Source organism: Quercus lobata, chromosome 5, assembly GCF_001633185.2.
Source record: "Quercus lobata isolate SW786 chromosome 5, ValleyOak3.0 Primary Assembly, whole genome shotgun sequence".
NCBI lineage: Eukaryota > Viridiplantae > Streptophyta > Magnoliopsida > Fagales > Fagaceae > Quercus > Quercus lobata.
This window is the reverse complement of record NC_044908.1, coordinates 60,716,776-60,733,668: the sequence shown is the minus strand read 5'-3', so window position 1 is coordinate 60,733,668 and position 16,893 is coordinate 60,716,776. Positions and strand designations below refer to the sequence as shown.

Below are 16,893 nucleotides of genomic sequence, written 5' to 3'. Positions count from 1 at the left end.
GCAAGCTAGCTAAGAAGTAAGAATCAACAAGCACCATAGACACAGCCACTTTAGTACACACAGAGTCCTTCAAAGACCACCTAACTAAGATTGCTAACTTTAAAATTTATAATACAAACAATACAACTCCAAAATATTAAATCCAAATTATAAACACAGATAGCATAGTTGATAGGGCCTAATTATATTTTGAATGTTCCAAGATTTAATAATCTTTAAGCATAACATCTATTCTTATATAACTCGTCAAGCAAAACAACATCCAAAAAACTAACAAACAATTTGGAGAAACAAAACATATTTTACAGCTTGCATGAGTTAGGGTTTTGTTGTTTTGATACTTACATTCAACTATGTTAAAGCCATTTTGATTTTTTTGAGAACCCGAGAGATACAGAGACATCTTTTTTTTTTCTTTTTTTCTGTATATTTACTTTACTTTTATATAGAACATGCTTGACCAGTAACAGGTTTTCATTAAAATTAAATAAACGACTAGGATTGAAACAAATGAAATCAACGGTTGAAATTTTAATTGGGTACCGTACCCACCCTGGTAGGCTTATAGAATGACCCTCTATTTCAAAACTCAATGTTTGAATTTTATATTTTAATATGTAATTTAAACTCAATATTTGGAAACTAAATATTTAAAATAATATATAAAAAAAATCATTCATTTTTGTATATTGTTACAAACACATTGAGATGAAGATAATCCAAATAAAACAGTAGATTCTATCTTCTCAAAAAAAAAAAAAAAAAAAAAATTCTAAACTATTTCTTTTTATACTACTACACTCAATTTTCTCCGTCAAATTTTTACTCATAAGGTCTACATAGACAAGTGAAAAGTGATATCTATCAAATTTTATTTCCTTACTAACTTGTAATTCCATGCATATGCATGAATACACTTAAAGAAATACAATAAGATGCATAATATAATTCCTATATATATAATTTAAATACTATTGATAGTCATTTTTATATTTTGTTAACTCTTTGAAAAAATTTGTAAGGATATTATTAGGTATAAAATGTAAATTGTCCTTTTTTAAAAAAAAAATTATTGTGAAACACTTTTTTTTTTTTTTTTTTTTACGATTCATTTATTCTAAACTATTTGGTTTTTGTATTTAATAATTCACTTGGATGAATATTTATGATGTGGTACTACATTTTATTCTAAAATTAAGAAATAAAACTCTTTAAGAATAAATAATTCAAGACACATTGCGCAAAATTGGAATTCTAATTTGAGTTTCTCTTAGTTTCACCTATTATTATATATATAGATTAGTCGCTAACCTATGCGATGCACGGAAACAGTTATTGGATGAGTTTCAAGGAAAAAAAAAAAAACCATTATTTTTGAGTTGGAGTAGTAAATAAAAGTGCATGAAAAAAATGATATTGAAAGAAATAATACAAAGTTTTAATAATTAGGCAGAAGAAAACAATGTTGTTTTATTTATTAATTTTTGTGGGAAGTAATAAGAGACAAAATATTGTGTCTCTAGTTTAGTTTGTGTTGTATATATAGGTATATATAAGATAAGATGTAATATACATACCAAAAGGTATCTATTGAAAGGTCATAACCCTTCAAATTTGATTTACCAAAAGATGCATATTGAATGGTCATAATACTTCATATTAGATATACCAAAATGTGCCTATTGAAAAATGAAAAGACACAACTGTTCAGTATTTTTAAATGTATACATGGCATAAATTTATATAACCACATGGCATAATAAGAAATGATCAACAAAAAGTCAAATATTTCACTTTTATATTAGATATAGATATAGAGAATTTAGACAATGAAAAGATGAAAGTTATTCATGACAACACAACTCGATTAATTTGTGGGCTCTTAAAAATAGTATTTTATATAATTATTTTAGACTATTTTTATGTACTGGTTAGAGTTTTTTTTTACTAAAATGTATTGGCTAGTGTGGATTGTGTGTTGTGAAAATTTTAATGTATTTCTCCTATGAAGTTATCGGTATATTAGTATTATTCCTGTATGATACACAAATTGATGAAGATTCATGTTGTAGGGGCAAGTTTCGACTCCTAAGCCCAAAAGATGAATGGGTTAAGGCCCAAAGAGTCACGCACAATGAATTTTTAGAGAGTGGGCTTAAAAGCTAGGTTTCAATGAATCGGGCAACGCGTACAATGGATCAAAAGATATTAAGACAGTAAAGAAAGACATGTTTAAAGTAAGGAAATCATTCCTCAGCGAAGTCCGAGGAGAATGATTCTTCAATTTAGTTCTTTTGGACTTGGATACAATTTCAACTCTTATTGCTACAGTGTGTTATCTGCAGACTTTTCCGATCCCCTCTCCTTGGAGGGTTTCTTACATTATATGGCTCCTTTTAGATGATTTTGGCCTTCCATTTGTTGATCTTTTAGGCCACCACTTGAGTGCTTGTCCCATTAGACACCTTTCCAAACCCTTGTGAGTTGGAGTAATCAAGGCAGTACTGTATAGGGATCTTCTCCACATAAATGTAGTTAGAAGATTTGGTGGGATGCATTAAATATGGTGGCAACTATCATCCCTTCAGTCATGTCAGGACTAGCCCCCTCCCTAAAACTCTTTCTCTATAATATGACATCCTCTGGTAACATGCCACTGACATGGCCTTACTGTTCGAGCGTGTGACCTCCTCGGCATGATAATGACCTCCTCGGCCATGGGTATGACATGTGGCGCAAGTACCTTATTTAAATTCTTGTACCCCACACATGTGTAAGCCAAATTAAAGAAATTTAAATATAATTAAAACTGAATTATTAAATGAATAGTAATAATAACTTATAAAATAAGTAACTTGTAAGGACCCGATCTGTAACGACCTGTAACAGTGTTGGGTTCGCACGTAAAAAGGCTCAAACAATATCATTTATAGAGCGTGGGTTTGAAAGGTTAGGCTTTAGTCACCAGACGGTGGGTTTTCGTAACGTTCATACATGGTTTAAATCGTGTTCTCCCTGGGAGTCTTTCTCCTAGAGGCGGGCTGGGAGGCTCTGGTTTTTGGCCATTTTTCCCAGTCCCCTCTCTGGATTCCCTTTCTTTCCTTTTATACTCGCATGTATTCCTTATCCTTTGTCCACATGTAAGATCGACTTTTCCCAGACTGATACTTGTCCCATCAGCCCATGCCCAGAGTGGTTGGGGGTGGTTGTAAAAGCTGAAGAGTATGGCTCTGTCAGGTGCAGAGTATTGAATGGCAGTAAGGGCAGCTTTCCCTGGTTGTTATACTTTCCAGCGTATCCTTCTCTATTGACCTAGATATTTTAGATTTTCTTCCAAACTGGTCCTATACCGTTTTTGCCCTTACTTCCGATAAGATCTCGGACATACCGAGGACTGAATCGTCCTCGGCTATATCCCTAGGCTATTTTGTACTTGTATTACCGAGCCTGGACTATAACCTTCCTCGGCTCGGGCCTTGGGCCCCAATGAACAAATGGGCCAGGGCCACAAATTATTGGGCCCCACAATAGCCCCTCAAATTCCTGCTATCCGACCTCCTGGTTGGAGAGGAGGGATTTGGTGATGCCAAGCCTTTATTATGGCTCGTTTAACTCTGTCCTTCATTAATGCTGGTGTCTCTTCATCTACCCAGGAAACGTACTGGGCTACGAGACATTTCTCTGAATTCACCCACAATGCGCTCCTATCGTTTGATTATCTAAAACGCGCTTTTAATGATTTCCCCTTACGAGACCATTTAAATTCGACGGTTATTGACGATGTGGGGAAGTGGAACGAGTATTTTCTCGTTTACCGATTCTCTTGGAAATCTGGACGAATTAAATACTTTCCGTCTTGCCCTCCATATAAGAAGAAAAGCAAGAGGTTATTTCTCTTGTATAGAGACCCTTTTAATCTTTTTGAAGTCTGAGAATCCTTAGCCTCCCCCAGAGCTTCCCTTATCCGCTTGTTTACATCTTAAATTATAATAAGTCCAAGATAAGAGTGGGAATGAAGAGACCATGCCTTTCCCAGAAATGCTACGTTCTTGCGAAGCTAAAAATGGCTCGGTCAGGGTAGGGATGGGAGAGACTCAAGATACTTCTCACCCTCCTTTCAATCAAAATCCGAAGCAGGGGCTCGTTACGTCAAACTTTTGGTGCGGCTGAGCTGGGATCACCCATTATCAGTACCAGCTGCTCCCTTATGAGCATATCTAACCTAGACCCAGCGTGTTAGGAGTCAGGACTGATGTAGGGACAAAGTATCCCTGCTTCTTCCTTTCTTCCTTCACTGGTTCCTCTTTTTGCCTCTCTTTCTTCTTCTTTCCACCACCAGATCCATCCTGGTGCTTTTCCTTCTTCCTCTTCTTCTCCTCCTTCTTTCTCTTCTTCTCCTCCTTCTTTCTCTAAAGAAGGTCCTTCTCTCAATATGGGCGCCACTGGGGCAGAGTTTGGAAGGACTTCGGAGATGAGTTTAAAAAGACATCTGACTGTTTATTTGCTTTATTGTTGTCGTTTTTTTTTTTTTAATTGTTTTTGTAATCCACCTTCTGTATAGGCTTGTTTAAACCCTTCTTTGTACGTTGTAATACCTTTTTATATTAATAAAAGTCATTATTACTTTATTTCACATGTTCTATCTCTTTATTTCTGAAATGGTTACGCTGTGAATAGACGTACTATCTTGTGAATTCTTTTTATTTTTACACCTTGGCCGATGTTTAGAACCGAAATCCTAGTTAATAAAAAGATCTTACTCGGTGTTTATGGAAACTATTCGACTTGATAATACTGAATCGAACAAATGATACTAAGGGCTGAAACCCATATTAAGAAGAAAAAGAAAGGATATTATAATGAGCTTATTGGGGCGGTTTGGCACAACACCGTTGACCTGAGAGCACAATACTTAGGGACAAAATCCCTTATCAAGGAAAAAGACGCTATTATGAACTTACGAGTGCTGTTCGGCACAATAATACCGACTTGAACAAATGACACTTAGGGTCATAACCCTTGCTAAGAAAAAGATATTATCATGAATTTAATAGAGTTGTTTAGCACAATAATGCCAACATGAGACAACAACACTTACCCCAAAATAGCCGAGATGACAACAGAATGCTCGGTGCGGTGTAGGAGGTAATCATCCGAAGACATATAGCCCAGAAGCGAACAGCCCCTCCAGGTTGCTGAGTAATAGGGTATTTCACCATCTTCTTAACAACTTTCATAGCTTCACCCTTTTCTGGTATTTGACCCGAGGATTGAGTAGCTTAGAATTTTTATTAAGTAGCCGACCTTTCCATAGGTTTGAGTCCGAGGACCATGCAATACCTTGGTTCTATCCAAAACTCAGTTTTCTCATCTAAGTAGTTGGTTTCCCCATAGGTTTGAGTCCGAGGACCATGCAATACCTTGGTTCTGTCCAAAACTCAGTTTTCTCATCTAAGTAGTTAGTTTCCCCATAGGTTTGAGTCCGAGGACCATACAATACTATGGTTCTGTCCAAAACTTGATTAATACTGATAAGTAGTTGGTTTCCCCATAGGTTTGAGTTCGAAAACCATACAATACCTTGGTTCTGTCCAAAACTTGATTAATACTGATAAGTAGTTGGTTTCCCCATAGGTTTGAGTCCGAGGACCATACAATACCTTGGTTCTGTCCAAAACTTGATTAATACTGATAAGTAGTTGGTTTCCCCATAGGTTTGAGTCCGAGAACCATACAATACCTTGGTTCTGTCTAAAACTTGATTAATACTGATAAGTAGTTGGTTTCCCCATAGGTTTGAGTCCGAGGACCATACAATACCATGGTTCTGTCCAAAACTTGATTAATACTGATAAGTAGTTGGTTTCCCCATAGGTTTAAGTCCGAGGACCATACAATACCTTGGTTCTGTCCAAAACTTGATTAATACTGATAAGTTGTTGGTTTCCCCATAGGTTTGAGTCCGAGGACCATACAATACCATGGTTCTGTCCAAAACTTGATTAATACTGATAAGTAGTTGGTTTCCCCATAAGTTTGAGTCCGAGGACCATACAATACCATGGTTCTGTCCAAAACTTGATTAATACTGATAAGTAGTTGGTTTTCCTATAGGTTTGAGTCCGAGGACCATACAATACCATGGTTCTGTCCAAAACTTGATTAATACTATTAACCCCTCGGCTATGACATGAGACCTTGGTTTTAAGGTATTAGCTTCTCGGCCGAGCCCTTAGAACCATCGGTACGGCTGACGCTACAAAGCGTAGCCCCTAGTAAAGAAACATAGCCCCTAGTGAAACTTTACGTTAGAACACTATAATCGGTTGTTAGAAATGACAAGGGAACTGTCTCGACCTACCGCCCATGCCAACACATAAGCCTTCCCCACAGACGGCGCCAATTGTAAGGACCCGATCTGTAACGACCTGTAACACTGTTGGGTTCGCACGTAAAAAGGCCCAAACAATATCATTTATAAAACGTGGGTTTGAAAGGCTAGGCCTTAGTCACCAGACGATGGGTTTTCGTAACGTTCATACATGGTTTAAATCGTGTTCGCCCTGGAAGTCTTTCTCCTGGAGGCGGGCTGGGAGGCTTTGGTTTTTAGCTATTTTTCCCAGCCCCCTCTCTGGATTCCCTTTCTTTCCTTTTATACTCGCATGTATTCCTTATCCTTCGTCCACGTGTAGGATCGACTTTTCCCAGACTGATACTTGTCCCATCAGCCCATGCCCAGAGTGGTTGGGGGTGGTTATAAAAGCTGAAGAGTATGGCTCTATCAGGTGCAGAGTATTGAATGGCAGTAAGGGCAGCTTTCCCTGGTTGTTATACTTTCCAGCGTATCCTTCTCTATTGACCTAGATATTTTAGATTTTCTTCCAAGCTGGTCTTATACCGTTTTTGCCCTTACTTCCGGTGAGATCTCGGACATACCAAGAATTGAATCGTCCTCGGCTATATCCCTAGGCTATTTTGTACTTGTATTACCGAGCCTGGGCTATAACCTTCCTCGGCTCGGGCCTTGGGCCCCAATGAACAAATGGGCCAGGGCCACAAATTATTGGGCCCCACATAACTAATTTTAATAAAATAAAAAATTACTTTAATTTATATGATAAGTATAGTTATTTAGACTTTTAGTTGGGGTACAATTTAAATTTCTAAAACTAAAATGATAAAGTTTGACCTAAATTAATTTTTTTTTTTTTGTTAAATCTTATGCTTTGGCCAAGTGTTTTGTAACTCATTCGGTTGGTACATACACGTAGCTCCTAGCTTATCTCTTGTTTCAAGGAACTTTACCTTAACAATTAATAACAAATTGATTTAATAATTTTTTTGAAAGATAATTTTAACCTATAACTTCCGTCCTAATGATTATTCCTAACAAATTAATTTAATAATTAATAAAACTTAAAATGCAACTTGAGGGGGGAAAAACTAAAACATGGAGGGTTCTTTCTAAAAAAAAAAAAGTTCTTTGTTATAATTTGTATCCGAAATAACACTTTATACCAATGTTATCCAAACACATAATTAGCAAAAACAATCTTATTCACAAGTTTTATCAAATGCTTACCGCATTTCATAAATCACCATTTCTCATAAAAACATACCTTTCCAAATAGCTAACCCTAAGTTGAACAATTTTTTTTTTTTTGAGAAACAAGATGTACGTTGAACATGAAAGGGGAAGAACAGTAACCAACGGCTATACTCCAGCTCAGCGTCAAAACTGCAATTGTAAGACTTAAATAAGAAAATTAAAAGGGACTCTTTCATTTGAGAGAGTGTTTGGATTGAGCTGAAAGTAGCTGAAAGTTTTGTTGCGTTTTCAAGCTTTTTATTTTTATTTTTGGTTCCAGCCGCATTATTTGACCAAATCAACTATGAGCAGTGCATTCGTGCACTGTTCACGGAGCCACAAATTCTACTTTTCAACAACTTTTTCATTAAAAATGGGTCCCACAATACTATTCACACATTTAAAAATTATTTTACTACAGTGTTTTCAGTTTCAGTTTTCAGTTTCAGCAAAAATAACCTCAATCCAAACGGACCCTAAGGCTCGACACCGTTTTGAAATCTAGACAGTAAACTTGAGCTGACAACACTGTTTTTAATCTACACGATATAAAAAGGCCAGCTTGCTCATCTTCTCTTGTTCTTCACCTCTGCAACTTCTGGATTCCACAGCCTTTCAATCTCAGATATTTTCTGTTATTTTCCATTTTAGGAAACTTGTTTATGTAAAATTAAAAAAACTGTAAAAAAAAAAATGTTAGTGATTTTTTTTTTTTTCATTTTTCCATAAAAAATTTCTAAAATTGATTAAACAGTGTAATCATTCCGAGTAACTAATCTACAGATATTTTTTGCTTTTGCTTTCACTACGCGAGAAAGAGTTCGACATGAGATACAGAGGCCAGGGTGCCACGTATCATGTCATTGACAGTATTCAAAGCGTGGAAAGTGAGCTCAAAAATGTCCAAACCCCAATTTATAAATCAGACGTTGTCATTGAAACTTCAAAGTTCAAAGTTCACATATTGTGTACAGGAGAAAAGTTGTATCATCGGTTGCTTTCGCCTTATTTACATCCTTTCGCCTTCCCACGCTCATTATCCATTTATCCTATGACCAAATCTTTGGCCCTCTCACATCATTATTTACTGACTTGTAACTTATGCATATGTATGGATATACTTAAAGGTATACAATAAAATGCATAATATAATTCATATATATATAATTTAAATACCATTGATAGTCATTTTTATATTTTATTAACTCTTTAAAAAAATTTGTAAGGATATTATTAGGTATAAAATGTAAATTGTCTATTTTTTTTAAAATTATTGTGAAACATTTTTTTTTTGTACGATTAATTTATTTTAGATTCTTTGGTTTTTGTATTTAATAACTCACTTGAATGAATATTTATGATGTGATCTCACATTTGATTCTAAAATTAATAAATATTAAGAATAAATAATTTAAGACACATTGCGCAAAATTGAGACTCTAATTTGAAATTCTAATCTGAATTTATATATATAGATTGGTTTCCATCATCTTACCAAATATAGAAAAGAGAAAATTTAGGATACCTTTATTGCCATAAATTATATCAGTGTGAGTGGTGGAAAAAAAAAAAAATGATGAGTTGTCCACGATTCACAGCCAAATATTTCAACAATCCTTAGAAGAACTGGATTGAAAAACCATCCTCCTTTGACTCTTTTCTCCCCTACCAAAAATAACACTTCTATCTTAATTCAAATTCATTCTATAAGTATTGTATTCTATTACGGACAAGCCTTCCTCAAGTTATTCCGAATTATTCAAAATCATTTATATATTTATCTCAATATAACACTTCTATTTTAATTCAAATTCATTCTATAAGTATTGTATTCCATTCTATTTTGGACAAGCCTTCCTCAATTATTTATGTAATTATCTAAATAGAAATCCTCTATTCCAAAAAAAGAAAAATATAAAAGAAGACTGAATAAATCCAACATCGTGTGAATTGCAGTGGAGCTTTGAGCTTGATAAATCCAACTATAATAAATTGGATGTGACATTGATTCATAATCCATCATAACACTCTTAAAAAAATCCTTTTAGAAAAAAAAAAAAAAAAATTGGAATCATTATTAATCCCAATGACACAAGCATTGGCAAATTGCACACACCACTCATTTTGATTTCCCCACATTCCTAATCATTTCAGCCATTTTCCCAAATTCCCTTTCTTCCACACGTGAAGTAGGGAAAAAAAAAAAACAACAACAACCAAAAAAAAACAAACTTCACAAATTCACATATCAACCACATCACACCCTTCAAAAAAAATGACACTTGCCATATAAGAAAAAACACAGTGATATATACCCACACCCACCAGTCCAATCCATTTCCCAACGTTTTGTTTGTGTAAGAAGACAAAATCCAGTAGTATTGAGCCCAAATAAAAGAAGGAATCTTCAACAAACATTCACAATCCAAAGACAGCCTTTCACATTCATAATCCAAAGACAAGCCTTTGTAACAATTTTACTCCCGAAAATTCCAATAGGACCATAAAAGTACTGTACTAAAGCCTATATTCTTCCCACACTGCTATAAGTGAAATTTTCAAACATGTACACATAAATATAAAGTGAGTGAATGGGTGAGAAACACAGGGACAGAGAGGGACACAGAGAGAGAGAGAGAGAGAGAGAGAGAGAGTTAGAGAGACAACCTACGCGATCTGTGAGGAACCCATATTAGATTAGCACCCACCCAAGCATCCAATCATGCCATCAGGTGCTAAGAAGAGAAAAGCTGCAAAGAAAAAGAAGGAAGCCCACCCCAACACCAACACTAACCTCTCAATCTCAACCAAAAATCCTCAAGGACAAGGTATACAATATTTTAAAGTTTCCAACTTTTGCTGTTTTCTCTTTTGAATTAGGTCCCATCAGACCAATCCACACATGACCCATCTGTCATTCAAATCATGCACTCTACTTTTTCTATCAATCTTTGTTTTTTGATGCGTTGTTTGGTCACTTTGGGCAGATGGGTATTTGTTATGCTTTCTGTTTTGCTTGATTTCCACTCTGTCTGACCTATCCACACTTTTACCCATATTATATACCTATACATCTTTGAATTGTAAACTCTGTATTTTTCAATATTTGTTTTTATTTATTTATTTATTTTTGGTCAATTTGGGTTAAAGGGTGTTTGTTCTTTCTGTTTCGCTTGATTTCAACGCCATCAGACCAATTCAAACCTTTCTTATCTGTTCTTCAATTATACACCCACATTTTTTGGGGGTCAATTTGGGTAATGGGTATTTGTTATTGTCCTTGTTTTGCTTGATTCTGATTGTGATTTCTGTGATTGCTTCAACTTATTAAAGAAAAAAAAATGTATATATATTCATATATTTGTGTTGAATTGGCCAAAATAGGTGTTTGAAAATACTTGAATTTTTATTGTAATTCTTGTGGCTTAATCAACTTAAATGATAAGATTTATATGTATTTTAACTTGTATTGATTTCATGGTCAAGATTGGTTTATAAGTAATTGTCAGAGTCTGTTGTTTTGTTTGATTTTGATTGGGAATCTTCTGGTTGAACCAAACTATGTTAGGAAATGAAGATCTGAAATCCCAAGATGGGAAGGAAAGTGATGGTGGTGATGTTAGTACCCCTGCTTCTCAGGACCAAGATAGCGACCAAAGTCCATTCAATGAGGGGAATGAGGAATTGGAGGAGAGAGACACATCAACCACTCGGTCATTTGTTGCTGAGGACAAGTCTATGGAGGGAGGGACTTTTGTTGATGAGGGTGAGCAGAAAATAGTCGTAGAGGATGATGGTGCTGTTAAAATTGAAAGGGAACTTAAATCTGACGATAATTCCAAGAGCAAAAATGGTACCTTTGAGCATATCAAGTCCGCCAACCAATCACGTGATGGGGATGATCGGAGCTCTAGCAGTAGTAGTTCAGATGATGAGACCCGAGTCATTGAGCAGAAGCCAAAAGAGGAAGCTTACAATTCAGTTTTGGAAGTAAGCTCACATGATGATCAAGTGAAGCCAGTTGATTCTTGTCCAGAAGAGGTGGTCTGGGTTAAGGAGACTGTTAATTCAATTGCACAAAGTGTCCCCATTGTTGATTCTGTTAATTCAATTGCAGAGAGTGCCCCCATTGTTGATTCTGTTAAGTCATTGGTATCTGTGTCCGAGGAGAAAATTCACATTACTGAAAGTGCTCCAGTTGAGAATCTAGTGATTGCTGATTTGGTTGAATCAGGATCAAAAGAAATTGAGAAAAAATTTTCACTTAAATTAAATGAGGCCCCGACAGCTGTGACAGATTTGGCATTGGAGAAAAATGAGGATAAAGTATTTCCTTTATCAGATGAAAATGTTCAAGCACACTTGACTGTGGTGGAATCTGTGTCAAATGGATATGAGGATAAAACATTGCCATCATCAAGTGCTCCTGTTGCTGCAACTAGTAATGATGCAGCATCTGTTAAAGATCCTGAGATTCCTGAATCTTCTGAAAACGAGGTATTGCTCCCTTACTTTTCTCGATTGCAATTTCACTTATATATTTACAATAAAATACATTGAAATTAGACGTGCTTACTTTTGCTGAACTGTTATGTAGCCTCTGGTAGCACCAGCTCCACAAGTAGTGCAAAGAAGTTCCTGGTTGGGTTGCTGTGGATTGTTTGATGTGCTAACGGGCTCTGGAAGATAAGCTCAGGTTGGGATTTTCTAATATAGTTTATTGATTTTCCCCCCCTGCCTCCTCCCCCCATAACATAACAGAGAAAAAAAAAGGGGTAATTAGGAGAATTTCATTACTGTTCATGAGAGATTTTGGGGGTATATGCTAATGATTGATTGAATTAGACCATTTGGTTGGATTTTTTTTTTTAGTGTCATGTAAGTATCTTGTGTTGAAAATACATTCAGTCTTTTATATGGCAAACAGATTACAAGAATTATGAAAAGGTCTTGTTATAGCAAAGAAATGTCCTTTGGTGGCCAAATTAGTTTATCTAGTGGATATATATGGAATAAATAACATACATGTGCCATGCATTTTTTACCCAACGTTTTCTTTGCAATCCATGTTTCCATTTTTCTTCTTAAGGATGTTCTTTTTTTTTATTGAAGGAAAATAGGATAGGAAAAAGGGCTCCATCACATATGATTTATTTTTATTCTTATGATCCTTTTTGTTCATCATCGTGAATGCAAAGTTTTCTTTCTTTATTAATAAAATTGCATTACTTACCTTAAAGAAAGGGCTCCATGGCATGTATCAATTGCTTGATGATGTAAATGTCACATTTCAGACAGGTGGTCTTGAGATATGGGTAGAGTTTTATGATAAGTTGGAATTTTGGACAAGTGCTCCAGAATTAGAGGGTTAGCAAGATATGTTTGAAGAAGATACTTTAAGGAAATTAAGAGTGAAATATTTGAAAATTGTGAAGATCGATGGTGGGATTTCGTAGTTGCTATTTTCTTGCAAAGGGATATAAAAGTAGTTTCTGAGTTGCCCACAAAATGAGGAATCGGTGTCTTCTCCCATCAGTTTATTTGTGTAAGACTAATTAAATTCCAGTTTCAAGCCTTTAAGGACTGCCACATTATAAATTAAAAAGTCGTATTTTGGTTGGTTAATTCGTCTATTTATATGGATGTAATGCTTGATTTTCAATGGATAAATATGTTTTCCAAATTTTCAGAGCTATTAAACTTTATTTGAGGTTTGTATGATACAACCTTCTGTAGAGTGTGATGCCAAGAAAACCCTAGGTGTGATGCCTAGAAGTTTGTCTGTTTTTTTCCCTTGTCCTTAAATTTCCAGCAACTTGATCACTAGCAATCAGCCAATCACAGATTTGACTTGTCACCTTTAAACGCTATAACCCAAAACTTCAAAACCCAAAATCACTCATCCATCAAATAGCCTCAAATAACTGTTCGTGTTACTGTTCACAGCTCTGGAACAGAAACCTAAACCTTAGGTTTTTACCTTTGTTTCATCCCAAATCCTATTATTTTTCCACCATTATAAATTCAATATTCCTTATTATTTTTCAGCTTTTTTCTCACCAAACTTTAACCCTAATTCTTCAAAATCCTAGCTGTCCATAACTTCCAAATGTTATTTGGCTTCATTTCCCTTGTCTTTCGTCAATAATTCTCAGAATTGTGAGATAAAACTTGATCGCTTATTGTGCAACTTAGCATTCTGGCCGATAAAGTGAAATGAGAAAATAGGATCTATGGTTCTTGATGCTTAAAAATAAAATAAAATAAAAAACTGGCCCTTGAGAAAAGATAAGAAACAATAGATGAGACAATTTAGTTAGTCTACACAGAGCAATTAGAATAGGTCTTAATGCTTTGCATTGAGTCCATGAAGTTTTCAATTGCTTGTGGTATATTTTAATTTACTTTTGAAAAAATATAGCTTGGCCAAGAATTCCTTATAGTTTTTAAATATTTCACTCTAATCAATATAGCCCAAATCTTAAGTACATGGGGGTGCTATCAGAGTACTTTTTAATCATTTAGTTATGTTGCAGCCTTATCTTCCATTAAATCATAAGTGATCTCCCCCCCTCTATCTCCTGGTTAGGAAGTGGAAATCATTGGTTGTCAAATGCTAATAACCCCTGCTTTCAGTTAGGGTATTGCAACTTGGCCATCCTTTTTTTGTCTCTCAAATTCAGAATTTATTTTAATTTAGCATCCACTGGCATCTCTCTCACACACACACACACACAAAGTAATGTTCAGGTTTATCTCTTACCAATGTACCATATATTTGATTTTCAACCCTAAGGGCTGCGGTGTTTGAGACAGTGCCCTTGAGATATGGGACAATATCCTTACTTTTGTCCCTCTCTCCATACATGGTGCTACCACCTGCATTTGGTGCCAAGGGTTCAAGATTAAGGATGGCAAACCATTCATTTCTTCTTCTCTCTATTGAGATTATTCTTTCAAAGGATGAATTTTTTTTTTTTTTTTTTTTTTTTTTTCAATTCCCATTTTCCTATTATGATGATATAAGTCTATTTTGAGTGGATCATGAATTTTGTGGAAGTATATAAAAATATTGAGGCACCTATTTGTAATGGAATTGGAGCCAAATTTCCTTTAAGGGTAGCAAAAAGGATTTTCATATATAGTATCTTTAGTCACATCAAGGCCTGATAAGATCATGAGGCCAATCTTCTTGTTTCTTTTAGTCTCTCTTACCTGGAATCTGATAATTTCCTCCGACTTTCCTACTAAAGTTGACTCGAGAGGCTTTTAAGTTGCATTCAGCTAAAGCTCTGACCTTCCAGAAACTTCTTTTTTTCCCCTTGTGTAATTTCTACATATTTCTTAGTTTCTTTTTATTTTAAGTAGGGTGCTACTTGATCGTTGAGATATTTTCTTCATTCAATTCATTTAATTTTTGATGAGTTTTAGCTTGTGTTTTGGGATTTTTTTAATTTTATTTTTTAAAACCTGTTTGTTTGTTCTGTTTTTTGATTTGGTTAAAAACATGATGTGCTAAGGTGATAATTGATTGTGTCAAGACGATATTGGATTTCAAAGTGAGTGTGGACATTAGTCCTGGATAGGACTGGACAATCATGAACATCTTTGTAGGTTTGAGGAATTGAGGTTGTTGCAATTAGTTGCATTTAACCGCAAACAAATTGTGCAGTGATGCCTTAGCAAGTGTGGAACGTAGTGCAGAAGGAATTGCGTTTGAGATAGAGATTTTTCAAATTGTATTAGAAGAGTCATTGCTGAATATCATATTATAGAAATGTAAAAAATTAGGATCAGACTGTGAACTGTGTTATTTCTTAAGCCTCTTCTATTCTGCATTATCCTGCCTTTGACTTGAAGGACCTTTGTGAGTATGATGTTGGAAGTGAGCCCCATATCACTTTCTTTATTCTGACCTTTTGTTCTAACCTATGTTATTTCTTGAGCCTTTTCAAGTCTGCATCATGCAGTGTTTTTGCCCTTTGCTGTGGGTTTGATATTGGAGAATAGACAACAGTAACCCCTAATTCCTACAAATTTCTTTTAGATTTTCTGTTTGCCTTGTTTTTTGGGTTGGTGACCTGAAATTTTGAAAGTGTAGGGATTTTTTTTCCTTCCTCATAGGGTCACAATGGTCTGTACTCTGTAGAGCCTGTCTCATGCCTTGTGATATGAATGCTCTTCTGTAGCTCTTGTTTTTTATTTTTTAAAATTTTATCTTTGTTTCTCAATCAGCATGAGGGATGCAATGCTTGTATGGAGACTTTTAACCAACCAATGAATTCATCTCATGCCTTGGACTTTGTTGATGTTCTTGTTTAAATAAGTAATGGTGTTAACATTATCGTTTTCACCCTTTTAAATGGAGTTGTAGCTGACGTTTTCCATGGTTTCCTTTTGATGCAGAAAAAAAGCTTTGGAGGGGCTTCAGTGCAGTAGTGAAAAGCTTGTGAAAGTTAAAAAAAAAGATTTGATCTGGAGAAATTTTTGATATTTCAAACAAGAGTTTTTCTTGTGTTTTCCCTATGAATAATGGCCAAGAGGCCTGATCATATAAACAGTCTTAAGGTTTGTGGTGATAGACAAATTTTTAGGCGGCTTAGTGTCCCTAGACTTCAGTACATTTCTTGTTAATTTTGTAGTATAGTGTTTTTTCTAAGTGGTTTGTTGTACTTATTTTCTTTTGTGTTGGGTAGTGCAGTGGTGTGACCTGGATTTTACAAGTTTATCTATAATATCAATATTCACTCGATTGTTGTCATGGTGTTTTGAATGGATAGATGGATGCTTTGTGCCAGTTTGATATTGTTGTAGGAAGTAGTGTTTTAAACCTATAATTGTAGTAGTAGAGCTTTTGTGATATAGAGTTTAACTGCAAAGTTCTTTACCGTTTTGATTGTTTTACCCTCTCTCTCTACCCAAAAATTTCCAAATTCTTGTCTTTTCTAAAAAAGGTTGTACCAAATTCGCAAAGTTCCAAATTCTTGCCTTTTCTAATAGAGTTTTAGTGGAGTATAAAGCTCTTTTTGGAGAGTTACCAGACAATGCATTTTTTCCTTCTAGACTTCTTTTGTTCTGAAAGCTCTGTAACAGAGCCACACAAAACCTTAGTTGCTTACTCCAACAATTTGAGTTTTGCTTTTGGTTGTCATTGGTTTGGGGTATGGGTTTCTCTTAATGATACAGCCAGTTCTTTTTTCTTCTTTTTTTTGGCTATTAAAAAAATAAAAAACATGTAGTACAGCCAGTTCTTGTACTACATGTTTGGCTTCTTTTCATTGATCAGGGTGCCATCAGGAATGGAT

The 16,893-nt window shown here is 35.1% G+C and overlaps 1 protein-coding gene across 1 annotated transcript; it reads left to right on the top strand.

The window, feature by feature from the left end:
* The first annotated feature begins 10,009 nt into the window (after positions 1 to 10,009).
* Positions 10,010 to 16,341, top strand: LOC115991677. Its single transcript, XM_031115517.1, has 4 exons — positions 10,010 to 10,416; positions 11,157 to 12,085; positions 12,186 to 12,284; positions 15,995 to 16,341. Exons 1-3 carry the CDS (start codon positions 10,311 to 10,313, stop codon positions 12,276 to 12,278), a joined length of 1,128 nt encoding a protein of 375 aa, XP_030971377.1. The 5' UTR covers positions 10,010 to 10,310; the 3' UTR covers positions 12,279 to 12,284; positions 15,995 to 16,341.
* The last annotated feature ends 552 nt before the right edge of the window (positions 16,342 to 16,893 follow it).

Coding starts and splice junctions, on each gene's coding strand:
- LOC115991677 (XM_031115517.1), top strand. CDS start 10,311: ATGCCATCAGGTGCTAAGAAGAGAAAAGCTGCAAAGAAAAAGAAGGAA. Junction 10,417..11,156: donor CAAAAATCCTCAAGGACAAG/GTATACAATATT, acceptor AAACTATGTTAG/GAAATGAAGATCTGAAATCC. Junction 12,086..12,185: donor CTGAATCTTCTGAAAACGAG/GTATTGCTCCCT, acceptor ACTGTTATGTAG/CCTCTGGTAGCACCAGCTCC.